Consider the following 14,537-nt stretch of genomic DNA (forward strand, 5'->3'; position numbering starts at 1 on the left):
GAAGGGCTCCGAGCGTGCGATGGGCCCGCGGAATGAAAATGCTGATCTTTCCCAGCTGAGCCGGTGTGTGGTTCATGGAACAAAGGAGCCACATGACAGGCCTGGAGAGGGCTGGGAGGAGGTTCTCGGGTCCTGCTCTGTCCTCGTTCTCTCTGGTTGGTGCCATACCTTCCCAGGGTTTTCAGTGTCCTCTGTGTTCGGACAGCTTGTTTCCACAGCCTCCTCTGCCTCCCCAGCTGTCTGTGACCTTGTGGCCAGTCACTGCAGATTCACATGCCTGCTAACCCCCTCCCTCATTAAAAATTTGAAGGCTTTGCCTGACCTGTGGAAATCCTGCCAACTTCTGGCGTAATTCACTGCCTTTTCCTTGAAACTCTGTTCTCACCTTGGCATTTGTGACACCACAATCCCCTTCTGTCTAAAATGCACATCTGGCCTGACCTGCGGTGGCACAGTGGATAATGTGTCGACCTGGAATGCTGAGGTTGCCGGTTCAAAACCCTGGGCCTGCCCCGTCAAGGCATATATGGGAGTTGATGCTTCCTGCTCCTCCCCGCCCTTCTCTCTCTCTCTTCTCTAAAATGAATAAATGAAAATTTAAAAAATAAAAAAAATTTTTGAAGGCTTTTTAGATTGGGGTTCAGTTGTCAACCTGGAACACTAAGGTCGCCAGTTCAAAACCCTGGGCTTGCCTGATCAAGGAACATATGGGAGTTGATGCTTCCTGCTCCTCCCCCCACCCAACCTTCTCTCTCTCTCCCTCCCTCTCTAAAATGAATAATAATAATAAATAGATTGCGGCTCAGGGCCTGTCTAATTTGGCAGGCCTACGTTTCCCAGCCCTTTTTTCCTGTCCACCACCTTTAGCACCGAACTCCCCACCTTTAGCACTGAACTCCCGCCACACTGACCTTCCTTGAACTAGGTGGGCTCCTTTCCTCTTTACAAGCTGCTTCCTCTGCTGGGATCCCTCTTCCACCAGCTCTGCTATGTTAACCTTTCATCTCTCAGGCCAAGTAGAGATGTCAAGGTTCCTTGGCAAGCAGCCCCTAACAAGCACACTATTTTCTGTTCACCTGTTACTTGCTTTCAGAGCACTATGGGCTATACGTGTGTCCAACCACAAACTAAAACCAGTGACTGATATCAGCACCACATTTTGTGAGGTCCAGGAGGGGCTTGTGTCTGTTTTCCTTTATCCCGTGTTCCAGGTGCATTGCACCATTTCCGGCACATAGGCATTTAGTAATCCATCAGATATTGAATGCCCTATTATGCATCAGGTGTAATTGTGGGCATTGAGAAAAACGCAGTGAACAAAACATAAAAATCAGTTTTTACAGTGCTTGTGCTAGCGAGTGAGACAAACTTAAAAGTTTAAGTGGTGTACCTGCTTAAATGCAGGGGGAATCATAAACCAGGAATAGGGGGCAAGGAGCGTTGGGTGTGGGGGTCCAGACAAACCTCAGTGAGAAGCTAACATTTGAGAAAAGATGTAGGGGAGTGAAATTTATGAAAACTCTGGGGAAGAACCTTGCATTCAGCAGGAACCGCAAAGCAAAGACCCTGGGGTAGGAGCTGCCTTAGGGTGGCCAGAATGGAGGGAGCAGGGAAGAAGTAGGAACCAGATTGAAAAGAAGCAGGGCGCAGGTTCTGTAGGGGGAAAGCCATTGTGTTCACTCTGAACCACGGTGGCACATTTTGAGCAGAAGAGTGACACCATCCAGCTGCATCAGATCCCTCGAGCTGCGGTGTGGACGAAGAGGGCCGGGGGGAGAGCTGGGAGAGCTGGGATGGTGGCTGGGCCAGGGTGGGAGCCGAGGAGGAGGGGAGAAGAGTTACAGTCAGATGCATTTTGGAGGCGTCAACAGGATCTGCTGATGTACTGGAAAGAAAGAGACAAGGACAACAGGCTCGTGGCCTTCTCCCTCATTCATCTGCTAAGTCTGTCAACAAGACCCTCCTGGCACTTTCTCCAGACCACCACACTCTTGCCATTCCCCCTGCTGCTCCTTAGTCCCGCCCTTCCTCTGTCTCCAGTGGCCTTCTGAGACCTTCTAGCATCTCCCCCACAGTGTCTCCAGGTTCTTTCCCAGTCCGCTCACTCTGTTTGACTGGGCCTTGTCACCCCCGCATACCTTCTGGACAGTCCTGAGACATGTGGTGCCCTGTGCCAGGTGCAGGAGCTCAGCAGGGAACGGGGTAGTCCACGGATGCAACTTCTGCTCACATGGCTCTTGTCTTCTAGTAGGAGAGACAGATGATTCTTAAACTCATCAGCTGTGTGACTTCAAGCAGCCTACTTAACCTCTCTGTTCTTCAGTTATTTCCATTTTAAAACAGAGATGAAAATGTTTCAATGTCAGAGTAGTTGTGAGGATTAATGATTTCATATTTGTAAGGCACTTGGAACAATGCCTGATGACAAAGTATGCACTATATGCATTTGTTAAATAAAAATAAATGCACAGCCCTGGCGGGTTAGTTTGGTTGGTTAGAGCGTTGTCCCAATACACAGAGGTTGCAGGTTCAATCCCTGGTCAGGGAACATATAGGAACAGATAGAAGTTTCTGTCTCTCTGTCTCCCTGCCTCTCTCTCCAAAATCAATTTTAAAAATATGCACAAATGAAGAGGATTCTAGAGTGGGCAGTGCTATAAAGAAAGCAAAAGTAAAGAGGAGAGAGTAACCAGGGAGACAGGAAAGGAACTCCTAAAGGTGGGCAGTTAGTGAAGGCCCCTTAGAGCTGGAGTGAGGAGAAGCCAGCCAGGGACAGGGTTCCAGGAAAGCTAACAGAAGGCGCAGAGCCTGAAACAAGTTTGGAATATTCAAGGAACCCAAAGATGGCTTTCCTGTGCTCCATGACCTTGTCTATAGAGAGAGAATGAAATGTCAATGACTTCCCAACATGACTATGAAGATTAAACAAAATAACCCATACTTGAGTCTTGTCAGACCTGAAACATAAAAAGTTGAGAGCCTTCTTCCAGAAAAGAAAACTACAAATTTAAAAAATGAGGTATGGAACCCTGGCCAGTTGGCTCAGAGGTAGAGCATTGGCCAGCATGTGGAAGTCCTGGGTTCAATTCCCGGCAAGGGCACACAGGAGAAGTGCCCATCTGCTTCTCCACCCTCCCTCCATTGAAGCAAAGATGGCCCAGGCGCTGAGAATGGCTCCATGGCCTCTGCCTCAGGCACTAGAATGGCTCCAGTTGCAACGGAGCAATGCCCCAGATGGGCAGAGTATAGCTCCCTGGTGGGCATGCCGGGTGGATCCCAGTCGGGAGCATGCGGGAGTCTTTCTCTGCCTTCCCACTTCTCACTTAAGAAAAAGACAAAAGAAAAAAATAATGAGGTGTGGAGCTTCAGAAAGGATGCAGAGGGGAGACCCTAAAGCTTAAGCTTAATCAGTGTCACGGTAAAGTCACTTGTCAACGTTCAGAAATGTTTGCTCTCATAATTTCCACCAACCGGGGCTTCTCCAGATCGCTCAGTGAACTCGGAGCCCTCCTGAGGGGCAGGGAGGCAGTGATGCTGGCCGGCCGTGTCCCTTTCCCCAGACCCTGGGGCACAAGCAGAGGCCCCACCAGAGAAGGCGTCTGGCCCACACACTGCGTCACGGTTCACGTGATTCACGCTGCTCTTCCAGGGCTGCTGCTCCAAGGGTGCGGAGGCTGCGAGCAGCACGGCGATGGCTGGGGTTGGAATCCACTCGGGCATCCTGAAGCGAGTGACAGACTGAAGGCATCCGTGCCTGTGACCAAGTTCTCTGCAGAGCAAACTTCCAGAACTTTTAAAGTTCTCCCGCTATCAGAAAAAACAGAACATCTGGACCTTAGGAAGCTTAGCACGGGAGTGAGGAGTGGAGGTAGGGGAGGCTTGCAGCTCTGAATTCTGGGGTCTGTGGAACATGAACTTTTTTTTTTTTTTTTTAATACAGGGACAGAGATAGAGTCAGAGAGAGGGATAGATAGGGGCAGACAGACAAGAACGGAGAGATGAGAAGCATCAATCATAAGTTTTTCGTTTTTGACACCTTAGTTGTTCATTGATTGCTTTCTCATATGTGCCTTGACCGCGGGCCTTCAGCAGACCGAGTAAACCCTTGCTCGAGCCAGCGACCTTGGATCCAAGCTGGTGAGCTTTGCTCAAACCAGATGAGCCCGCGCTCAAGCTGGCGACCTCAGGGTCTCAAACCTGGGTCCTCCGCATCCCAGTCTGACGCTCTATCCACTGTGCCACCGCCTGGCCAGGCGAACATGAACTTTTTAAAAAAAGATTTTACTTATTGATTTTTAGAGACAGGTGAGAGAGAGCGAAAGGGAGGGAGGAGTGGGAAGCAGCAACTCATAGTCACTGCTTCTTGTATGTGCCTCAACTGGGCAAGCCCAGGGTTTCGAACCAGCGACCTCAGCATTCCAGGTTGAAGCCCCTATCCACTGTGCCAACACAGGTCAGGCTGGAATTTAAAATAATTTTTCCATTGATTTGAGAAAGAGAGGAGAAGGGGAAAGGAAGGGTGAGGGAGAGAGAAGCATCAATTCGTTGTTCTATTTAGTTCCATTTAGTTATGCGCTCATTGATTGCTTCGCATACGTGCCCTAACCAGAGATCAAACCCCAACCTTGGCGCTCAGAATTGGAATTTTTGTTTTTATAGGAACTTTCACTCCTGGCCTGTGGTGGTGCAGTGGATAAAGCATCGACCTGGAATGCTGTGGTCGCCAGTTGGAAACCCTGGCCTTGCCTGGTCAAGGCACATATGCAATCGAGGAACAAGGAAAATGAAACAATTAGGAGTTGATACTTCTAGCTTCTCCTACCCTCTCTCTCCCTCTCTGTAAAATCAATAAATTAAAAAAATAAAGAACTTTCACTATTGGAGAATTTGAGACAACCTGAGTTTCCTTCTCCAAGTGAGAGCAAAGTTTCATTCCGCGTTCTGAGAAACTGTTAGAAAATATTTTCATTTCACACTTAACTTCAGCTCTCCCGCTAAGAGACTCTGAGTCCTGATTAGCAGGGGAAGCATAGTGGGAAATAAAATGCCATAGAGTTCTGCTCAATTCAGTGAACTTCTACAGAGAGCCAGGCACTGTGCCAGATGCTTCAAAGAATAAAATGGTGGTAATTATTATCCAATAATTATTCAGAGAGCCCCAGAGCTCAGCCCGGGACTTGCCATCCACACTGCCTTCCAGAGTGATCTCAGCCAGTCTCGTCGCTTTAAATACCATCTCAGATGACTCCCATGCTTCTATTTTCTGCTCAGATGTTGCTCCCAAGTTCCAGACTTACCCACCCAGATGCCTCCTTGATGTCTCATTTGGAAGGCAAATGGATTTCCCAAAGTGTGCAAATTGGAGCTCCCAATGTCCTCCCCCAAGTGCCTCCTCCTTGACTTCCCTCTCCTCAGTGGCCTTGCTATTCTTAGACTGGTTCAGCCTGAAAACTTTGGAGGTGTCCTTGACTCCTGTCTTTCACAACCACATTCAGTTTACCAGCAAACAGTCAGCTGGACACAGACGCCTTCGGAACTCCCCAGCCATCTCCTAGCTTTGACTGGGCAAGGGAAAGGAGTGCTGGCTCCCTGAACTGCGGGTGGCCAGAGTCGGAGGGACCCCAGCCTGGGCTCCCAGGCCGGGAGAGGTGTGAGTTGTGGTGGAGGAGGAGAGGAGAGGTGTTGTGTTCAGGTAACTCCTGCGTGGAGCCTAGTGGGGACGCTGATGACAACCACGATGGTGAATTCGCACTCTTGCCAAGGTTAAGGGCATCGCATACTCCAGTTTGGGACCACCTGGACAGAAAAGGGACTCCAGTCATAACTGGGAATAAATACCCTGACAGCTGGGTAGGATGGGGGCCTGGAGTCAGAGTGAGTTGATCCCAGGGCAGCTGTTCTGAAGGCAGGGATGATTTTGCCACAAGAGACATTTTGCAATGTTCAGAGACACTTTTGGTTATCATAACTTGGGGCTGGGGCTACAGAGGCCAAGGATGCTATTGAACGCTCTATAATGCAAAGGACAACTCCCCACAATCATTTGGCTCCAAATGTAGTAAATAGAACTAAAGTTGGGAAACCCTGATCTAAGAAAATGTCAATTTTTTTTTTTTTTTTTTTTTTGTGACAGAGGCAGAGAGAAACAGAGAGAGGGACAGACAGGGACAGGCAGACAGGAATGGAGAAAGATGAGAAGCATCAATTCTCCGTTGCGACACCTTAGTTGTTCATTGATTGCTTTCTCATATGTGCCTTGACTGTGGGCCTTCAGCAGACCGAATAACCCCTTGCTCAAGCCGGCGTCATTGGGTGCAAGCTGGTGAACCTTGCTCAAACCAGATGAGCCCGTGGTCAAGCCAGCGACCTTGGGGTTTCGAATCTGGGTTTTGTGTGGCCCAGTCTACCACTGTATCCACTGCGCCACTGGCTGGTCAGGCTATAAAATATATTTCTTGCAGATCTGAGCTTGGTCTAGGCTTGAGAGTGAAACTTGCTACATGACAAGCAGGTTTAAATTGACCACAGTGTTATACTTACCTGGCAGGGGAGATACCGTGATCAGGAAGGTGGTTTTCCCAGGGCGAGGCTTATCCATTGCTCTCCGAATGTGCTGACCTCTGCAATTTCCCCAAACATAAGAAACATCACTGCAGAATTTGTGGTAGTGGGGGACTATGTTCGTACTCTCCCCTGAAAAAAAATAATAATTCAAAAAAATTAAATTGACCACAGTACATAATATGACAACCAGTACCAGGAGAAGGCTGTCGAGGAGCACTGCAGGAGAATGAAAGACGGTGTAAATTTGGTGACACCCTCCCATTGCATGGTGGGGAGCCTGTCCCTTCCCCTTGAATTTGGTGGGCTCCGGGACTACTTGGACCAATGGAATTCAGCAGTGGCAGTGTGACTGTGCCAGTTTCCGAGGCTGACAACGCCGGCAGCTAACACCTGCTGTCTTTTGGGACACTTGTGCTTGGAGCCACGTGCTCCCATGTAAGAAGTATAACTGCCCTGAGGCAGCCATGGTTCGAGGGAGCCTCAGCTAACCACATGGAGAGCCCAGCTGTTCAGCCATTCCAGCCCAGATGTGAGGGAGACTCCTTTGGACCCTCCAGCCCCGCCTACTCACCAATGAGTGACCCGAACTGAGGCCATAGGCAGCAGAAGAATCTAGCTTCTCCTAGCTGAGCCCTGACCAAATTCCCAATCCACAAAATCATGAGATATGATTGAATGTTTTCAGCCACTTAAGCCTCGAGGCAGCTTAAGGTAGTTTGTTACACAGCAAGGGAGAACTAGAACAGTTGCCCCACCCCCACCCCCACCCCTAGGGCTTTTCCTATGCTTTCCTCTTTTCTGCTGATGGCAGAAATCCTGGTGACAAGAGTCCAGCTTGGCCCTGGCCGGTTTGCTCAGTGGTAGAGCATCAGCCTGGCATGCAGGAGTTCCGGGTTCGATTCCCGGCCAGGGCACATAGGAGAAGCGCCCATCTGCTTCTCCACCCCTCCCCCTCTCCTTCCTCTCTGCCTCTCTCTTCCCCTCCCGCAGCTGAGGCTCCACTGGAGCAAAATTGGCCCGGGCGCTGAGGATGGCTCTGTGGCCTCTGCCTCAAGCGCTAGAATGGCTCTGGTTGCAACAGAGGAACGCCCCAGATGGGCAGAGCATGCCAGGTGGATCCGGGTGAGGCACATGCGGGAGTCTGTCTGACTGCCTCTCCATTTCCAACTTCAGAAAAAAGAAGAAAAAAGAGTCCAGCTTGTTTCATCCACTCCTTTCCAGCTCTGCCCTGACTGTCCAAGTGCCATTGTCTTTAATGCTATTTATTTTTTTAGCAAGAGAGAGAGGCAGGAAGGGAGAGAGATGAGAAGCATCAACTCGTAGATGTGGCAATTTAGTTGTTCATTGATTGCTTCTTTTTTCTGTGTGTAACAGAGATAGAGAGAGAGACAGATAGGGACAGACAGGAAGGGAGAGAGATGAGAAGCATCAATTATCAGGTATTCGTTGCGACACCTTAGTTGTTTGTTGATTGCTTTCTCATATGTGCCTTGACTGGGGAGCTACAGCAGACCAAATGACCCCTTGCTCAAGCCAGTGACGTTGGGCTCAACCTGGTGAGCTGTACCCAAACCAGAGGAGCCTGCAGTCAAGCCAGCGACCTTGGGATTTTGAACCTGGGTCCTCTGTGTCCCAGTCTGACGCTCTATCCACTGTGCAACTAACTGCCTAGTCAGGCCATTGATTGCTTCTGCTTCTCATATGTGCCTTGACTGAGGGGCTACAGCAGACCAAATGACCCCTTGCTCAAGTCAGTGACCTTGGGCTCAAGCCAGGGAACCTGTGCTCAAGCCCAGATGAGCCCATACTCAAGCTGGTGACCTTGGGGTTTTGAACCTGGGACCTCAGCATCCCAGGTTGACACTCTATCCACTGCACCACCACCAGTTAGGCAGCTAATGGCTTCTTGGATGTCAAGAGGTACCCTTTATTTTTATTTATTTATTTATTTTTTCTGAAGTTGGAAACGGGGAGGCAGTCAGACAGACTCCCGCATGCGCCCCACCGGGATCCACCCGGCATGCCCACCAGGAGGCAACGCTCTGCCCATCGGGGGCGTAGCTCTGTTGCAACCAGAGCCATTCTAGTGCCTGAGGCAGAGGCCCCAGAGCCATCCTCAGCGCCCGGGCCAACTTTGCTCCAATGGAGCCTTGGCTGCGGGAGGGGAAGAGAGAGACAGAGAGGAAGGAGAGGGGGAGGGGTGGAGAAGCAGATGGTCGCTTCTCCTGTGTGCCCTGACCGGGAATCGAACCCAGGACTCCTGCACGCCAGCCCGACGCTCTACCACTGAGCCAACCGGCCAGGGCTAAGAGGTACCCTTTAAAAATCAGCTTGTCCACGACCTTGATCAGCACCTCCAGAGATCTCAATGTATGGAGCCCATGCGCCAGGAGGTCTTGCCTCCCTCTCTGCTTCTCCCCCTTTCCCTCCGCCTCCACATGCATCAGCCAGTGGGCGTTGTTCTGCTCTTTGAACTCATTCCCTGGGCAGCTCTCAGCGCTGTCTGAAGTGACCTGTACTTGTTCACTTGTTGACTGTGTGTTTCCCACACTAGACTCTGCTTCCACCAGTGCAGGGCCTACGATTTGTTCACTGCCATGTGCAGTCAGGGCCTGGAATACAGTCCATGCTTATAAGTGTTTGGTGAATGAGCAAATGGGACTGATCACTTTTCTACACCCTCTGTGGGTCCCTTGGTCTCTCCCAGGGAGCCCCTCCGGCCTCCTCCCCTCTAGACTTCTTCACCCTCGCTTCTGCTTACACTTCTCTGGGCCAAATAGTTGGATCCCCTCAGATCCAAATGTTCCAACCCCACTCCCTCCTTTCCAGTATCTGTTTCCTGAGAAAAACCAAGTGGTAGAGAGAGTGTGTGGGGAAAACAGGCCCTCTGCATCCTGTTGGTGGGAAGGTACACTTAACAACATTTATTTAAAAACACAAAAAGCAATTCCACTCTTAGAAATTCGTCCCATAGGTAAGCCCGGCCTAGTGGCACAAGGATGAATACTGCAGCTCTGTTTGTGACAGCAAAAGGAACCGACTATGTGTGCATCCACAGAGGATACTGAAACAATACTGCCTCCAAAAGGATGGATGATTGGTGAGCAACCAAAGGGACACTCGGGTAGATGCTGCCATGGAAACATGCCCGTGACACACTATGGAGTGAAGCAGGTTAGTTGTGGAACAGTGTGTATGGCCCAATGGTATTTTTGTATATACAGTATATATTTAAAAAATTATGTGTATATACCTTTGTATATGGTTATACATGCATGGAAGAAGTTAGAAGGATATAGCGATGGCTAAAGTTGTTACCTCTGTGGCTTGGGAATGGGGAAGGATGTTGAATTAGTTTGCTAGGGCTGCTATAACTAAATACCACAGACTGGTTGGCTTAAACAGAAATTTATTTTCTCATGATTGGAAGTCCAAGCTCAAGGTGTTGGCAGCTCTGTCCCCTAGCACAGATGAGTGGCCTAGACTGGCCCTAGGTCAACACAGCTTCCGAGGGTTGAGCCCAGACTTCGGCCCAGGGTTTTTGGTTCCCATCTGTGGTCTGGAAAGTGATCACGCTGATGTCACCGATTCAGGAAATGAAGCATGTGGGTGACCCTGTGCATTAGTTTTCTATTGCTTCCATAACTAATTTTGCAAATTTTTAGCAGCTTACACAACACAAATTTATCTTAAAGTTCTGTAGGATAGAAGTCTGATATAGGTCTCACTAGGCTTGCCTGGTCAAGGCACATATGAGAAGCAATCATGTAACAACTAAAGTGAAGCAACTGTGATCTTGCTCCCTCAGTCTCTCTCCTTCCCCCTCTCTCTCTAATCAATAATCTTGAAAAAGAGAAAAAAAAAGAGCCCTGGTCTAGGTTGGTTGGCTGGAGCACATGACAGGTTGACAGAGGGAGAGCAAATGGACAGCGTGCTTAGCTCTGTGCAGCTGGTGCCTAGTGCTTTGCAAATGGCTGCTGTACCAGTTGCGCTTGGCAAGGTACTTCTTGCTCTGCTGAGTTATTAGAGAGAAGTGGCAAATGGAGAGGTGGTGACCTTGGGCATGGAGGCCTGACTGTCGCATCCTGAACTCATCTCACTGACCTTTCCCAGAGAGGGCACAAGCCTTGCTGGTGGTCCCGGTATGTTGAAGGCTCCTGGCTTCTGATCTTCCCTCTCTGCCCTCACTCCCTGGACTGCCCACCACTGATCCTTTCTTGGGCATGGCACTGGTACCAACTGCATGGGCAGGCAGATTCCATGATCCTCCCCAAAGCCCTGTCCAGGGTCACTGCCATGCTGTCTCAGAGGCCTGGGACAGGTCCCCAACTAACCAGACCTGAATGCATCTTCATAATTTACATCTCAAAAAGCTACCTGGCTGGGTAGATCAGTTGGTTATAGCATTGTCCAGATATGCCAAGGTTGCAGTTAGATCCCCGGTCAGGGCACATACAATAATAATGCGGTTGGTTGGAGCGTCATCTGGATTCACCAAGACTGATGATTTGATCCCTTGTCAGGGCACATGCAAGAGGAAACTAATGAATGCATGGATAGGTGGAACAACAAAATGATGTTTCTCTCTATCCTCTTCCTCTCCTTCTCTCCTTTCTTCTCTCTAAAATTAATTTAAAAAATTTTTTAAAGAATAATGCCCCCCCAATCATGAAAAATTAAATATAAATTTGAAAAGAAAAAAAATAACCCTCCAATTCTTGCACCGGAAAACGCCACTTGGAACTCAAGTTTTCTACTTTCAAATTCCACTATGTTCACCCTGCCTCGCCGGCTGCCACGGCTGCACTAGATTCGGTTCCAGCCGCGCACCCGCCTGTCCCCGGGGCTCATCCGCTTGGGGAAAGTCGCCGAACCGGACGTACCTGTTCGTGCCACTTGTCACCTTTCCAAGGCCAGCCCGAAGAGGACTTCTGGGGACTGGGAGCGGGATAGGGTGCAGGGTGGGGCCCAGGTGATCCGCGGGGAGACTAGCAGAGCCCCCTGGCAGCAAAATGTTCCGCACCGCGGGCGCCGCGCCCGAATGTCAGAGTTCGGGACCCAGCGCCGGGGCCGAGGAGCAAAGGCTTCTACCGACAAGGAAGTGGGCGGCGGCCAGGCCCTCCGGAAGGAGGGGCCAAGCAGCCACGCGACCCTCTGGGAGCCCAAACGAGAAGGGAGAGGGGGCTCCAGCGCCGTGCGAAGCCGGGCGGCGGGAGTGGGCGAGGCCCGGGAGGAGCACGCACGTGTGTCTGAGCGCGGGGACCTCTTCGGCGGCCGGGACTACAAGTTCCAGGGTGCTCAGCGACACGCCTGGGCTCTGTGGCGGCGCGGCCCGTGGGCTTGGAGCAGGTCGCCGCCGGCTGGCACGCGCCACCCGGTTCCGGAGTAAATAAGGGAGAGACTCTCCCGAGCACCGTAATTAGAGTCCAAGTGGGCGGGGAGCCGCTCCGCGCCGCCTGCTCATGTCGCTGCAGAGCCGGGTGTCCGGCCGCCTGGCACAGCTGCGTGCGGTGGGGCAGCTGCTTGGCGCCCCGCGCCCTTGGCCAGGCCCCTTAGCGGGTGCCACGCGGACCCGCAGCAGTGCGTGCGGCCCCCCTGCGTCTCTGGGCGCCTACGACCCCCGCACGCGGACCCCAGCGGGAGTTGGGGTTTGGGGGGCGGCCGCGGTGGGGCAGAGAGCTGGGGTGCGCACCTGGGCTCCCCTGGCCATGGCGGCGAAGGTGGACCTGAACACCTCCACCGACTGGAAGGAGGCAAAATGTAAGTGTAAGCAGGAAGGGGGTGAGGGGCGAGGGCAGCCCCACGTGGGCCTTCCGCGGCTGGACGGCACCCCACCAACAGTGTCTTCCACCAGAAGACCTGGGGAAGTCGGGGTCCCGGGACTCCGCCATTTATAGCAACGCCCCCATGTGCCCAGCCACACCAACCAGTACACCCCAGACCAGGTCCAAGCCCCCTATCAGGGGCAGTATGAAAAAGTGGCCTTACCACACTGGCATGGATCACAGGGCACGTCCACAGATCATCCAGGACCTACCACCTTGCTCCGTTGTGCAGGAGGGAAACTGAGGCCCAGTACTTGAGCCGAGTAGCCCAAGGTCACTTGGAAGTTTGTGGCAGAGCTGACGTTAGGCCCAACTTCACAATGCTTTGCATAGTATGGTTTTTGAAGTGGTGGCATTTTAGGCACAGTATCAGGGAATGGGCTGAGGGGATAGCTCTCTGGCTGGCATCCCATCTGGTGGGATCCGCTAATCCCAAAGAGTGGCCTCCCTGGGCAGGCCCATCTCACTTCTACCCTCCTCCCCGGAAAGCCTGCCTCTTTGGGCATGTGGTCGAGCGCCCTTTCACCCTCATCACTGGCCTCCTGCCACTTGTAAGCAGTCCTGCCCCATTCCTGGAGGACACAGGGCAGAGCAGCTGGTGAGCAGGGCAGAGATGGGGCGTTGTGTCTGTGGGAACAGTGACATCCCCACCACAGGATGGGCATGAGTCCCAGGGCTGGATTCTGCCCCGCTGCCTGATTTGCGCAGCCCGAAATAACCCGGTTGCCAGTTACAGCTGCCCCTGTCCTTCAGGGTCTGCTCCCGTGGCTCTTGTGACCATTCCCGGCTGGATCCGCTTTCAAAAGGGCAAGGAAAGCAGCTCATTGGCTGCGCCCGCCTGTGGAGTGACTTTGGCCAATGGGGCTGAGAAGGCAGGCCTTAGGCGGGCTGCCGTTGGGGGGGGGGGGGGGTCTAGGGAGGGCGTCCTCTCGGGATTGGAGGCAGAGTTCAAGATGAGCTACCCCCCCCCCATGATAAATTGCCCGGCCTGCGTTGGGATCTTAAAGTGCCCCCAGAAAGCACTTGACTCTGCTCTGTGAGCACAGGAAGCGCTTGGGCGCTGGCTCCAGAACACTGGTCACAGGGAGCAGGGGGACTGCCCCACAGGGAGCCCCGCTTCTTCTCTGGCAGGGAAAAGTAACCCAGGATGGTGGCAAAGAGCTAGGGAGGCCAGGAGCCCAAGCACCAGCTCCGGATCTGTCTCGGTTTCCAGGATCCAGCTGCCTGGCACTGCCCATTCCTTGGTGCCCCTGAGAACTTCCAGATCTCGTGAAGCTGACTCGTGAAGCTGATGGGACTGGATATTCCCAGGCTACTTCAGTGTCTTTCTGCTTCGAGCTGGCTTTTTGTTTTTCTTTTCTTTTTTTTTTTTTTTTTTTTTTTTTTTTTTTTTTACAGAGACAGAGAGAAAGAGAGAGGGATAGACAGGGACAGACAGGAACAGAGAGAGATGAGAAGCATCAGTCATTAGTTTTTCGTTGTGCATTGCGACACCTTAGTTGTTCATTGATTGCCTTCTCATATGTGCCTTGACTGCGGGCCTTCAGCAGACCGAGTAACCCCTTGCTCGAGCCAGCGACCTTGGGTCCAAGCTGGTGAGCTTTTGCTCGAACCAAGTGAGCCCGTGCTCAAGCTGGCGACCGCGGGGTCTCGAACCTAGGTCCTCGGCATCCCAGTCCGACGCTCTATGCACTGCGCCACCGCCTGGCCAGGCTCAGTCCGTTTTCACTGAGTGCTTTCTATGCGGCCAGCACTGTTGAGTGCTGGAGGTTTAGCCGTGAGTGAGACCAGGAAGGGTCCTGTCCTCACGGAGCTTCTACTCCAGGGAGAGGGAGCTGAGTAGAAGATGATCGTTCAATGAGACAGTGCCAGGTAAAGGGCAGGGCTGTGAAGAAACCATGGCCGATGAGGCTGCCTGAACTCGAGTCTCCAGTTGGGCATGTAAGGAGCACGGCTGGGTCCCTGGTGTCCCAGTGCTAGGTGTGAAGCCCCCAGCAGGTGTCAGATGGTAGCTTGTTGGGGGTGAGACACAGAGCCCTCCATGTGTTCTAGTTACCTATTACTGCGTGTCAGATTACTCGGTAACAAAGTGACTTGAACAGCAAACATCTCACAGTCTCTGAGAGTCAGGAGGAGCCTGGGAGCGGC

General features: G+C 52.0%; 1 protein-coding gene, 1 long non-coding RNA gene and 1 other non-coding gene across 7 annotated transcripts in view; 2 read left to right on the forward strand and 1 right to left on the reverse strand.

Annotated features, from left to right (window-relative positions):
- Positions 1–1,279: 1,279 nt before the first annotated feature.
- On the reverse strand, positions 1,280–12,906 carry LOC136387879 (uncharacterized). The gene is made up of 4 exons (XR_010748178.1): positions 12,553–12,906; positions 6,541–6,693; positions 2,139–3,807; positions 1,280–1,885 (listed from the first exon to the last, which is right to left on the reverse strand). It is a non-coding gene; the product is annotated as an uncharacterized lncRNA (long non-coding RNA).
- On the forward strand, positions 6,533–6,696 carry LOC136390018 (U1 spliceosomal RNA). Its single transcript, XR_010748547.1, has one exon. It is a non-coding gene; the product is annotated as a U1 spliceosomal RNA (small nuclear RNA).
- Positions 11,880–14,537, forward strand: part of MACROD1 (mono-ADP ribosylhydrolase 1) — a 150,073-nt gene continuing 147,415 nt past the window's right edge. For 4 of the 5 annotated variants that reach the window (XM_066359947.1, XM_066359973.1, XM_066359964.1 and 1 more), the window contains exon 1: positions 11,887–12,324. In XM_066359947.1, the coding sequence (XP_066216044.1) occupies positions 12,027–12,324 (298 nt within the window). In that variant the 5' untranslated portion in view covers positions 11,887–12,026. Of the gene's footprint in view, positions 12,325–14,537 lie in introns of all 5 variants that reach the window. The other variant, XM_066359977.1, reaches the window with a different exon arrangement.

Source organism: Saccopteryx leptura, chromosome 1 (assembly GCF_036850995.1).
Source record: "Saccopteryx leptura isolate mSacLep1 chromosome 1, mSacLep1_pri_phased_curated, whole genome shotgun sequence".
Lineage (NCBI taxonomy): Eukaryota > Metazoa > Chordata > Mammalia > Chiroptera > Emballonuridae > Saccopteryx > Saccopteryx leptura.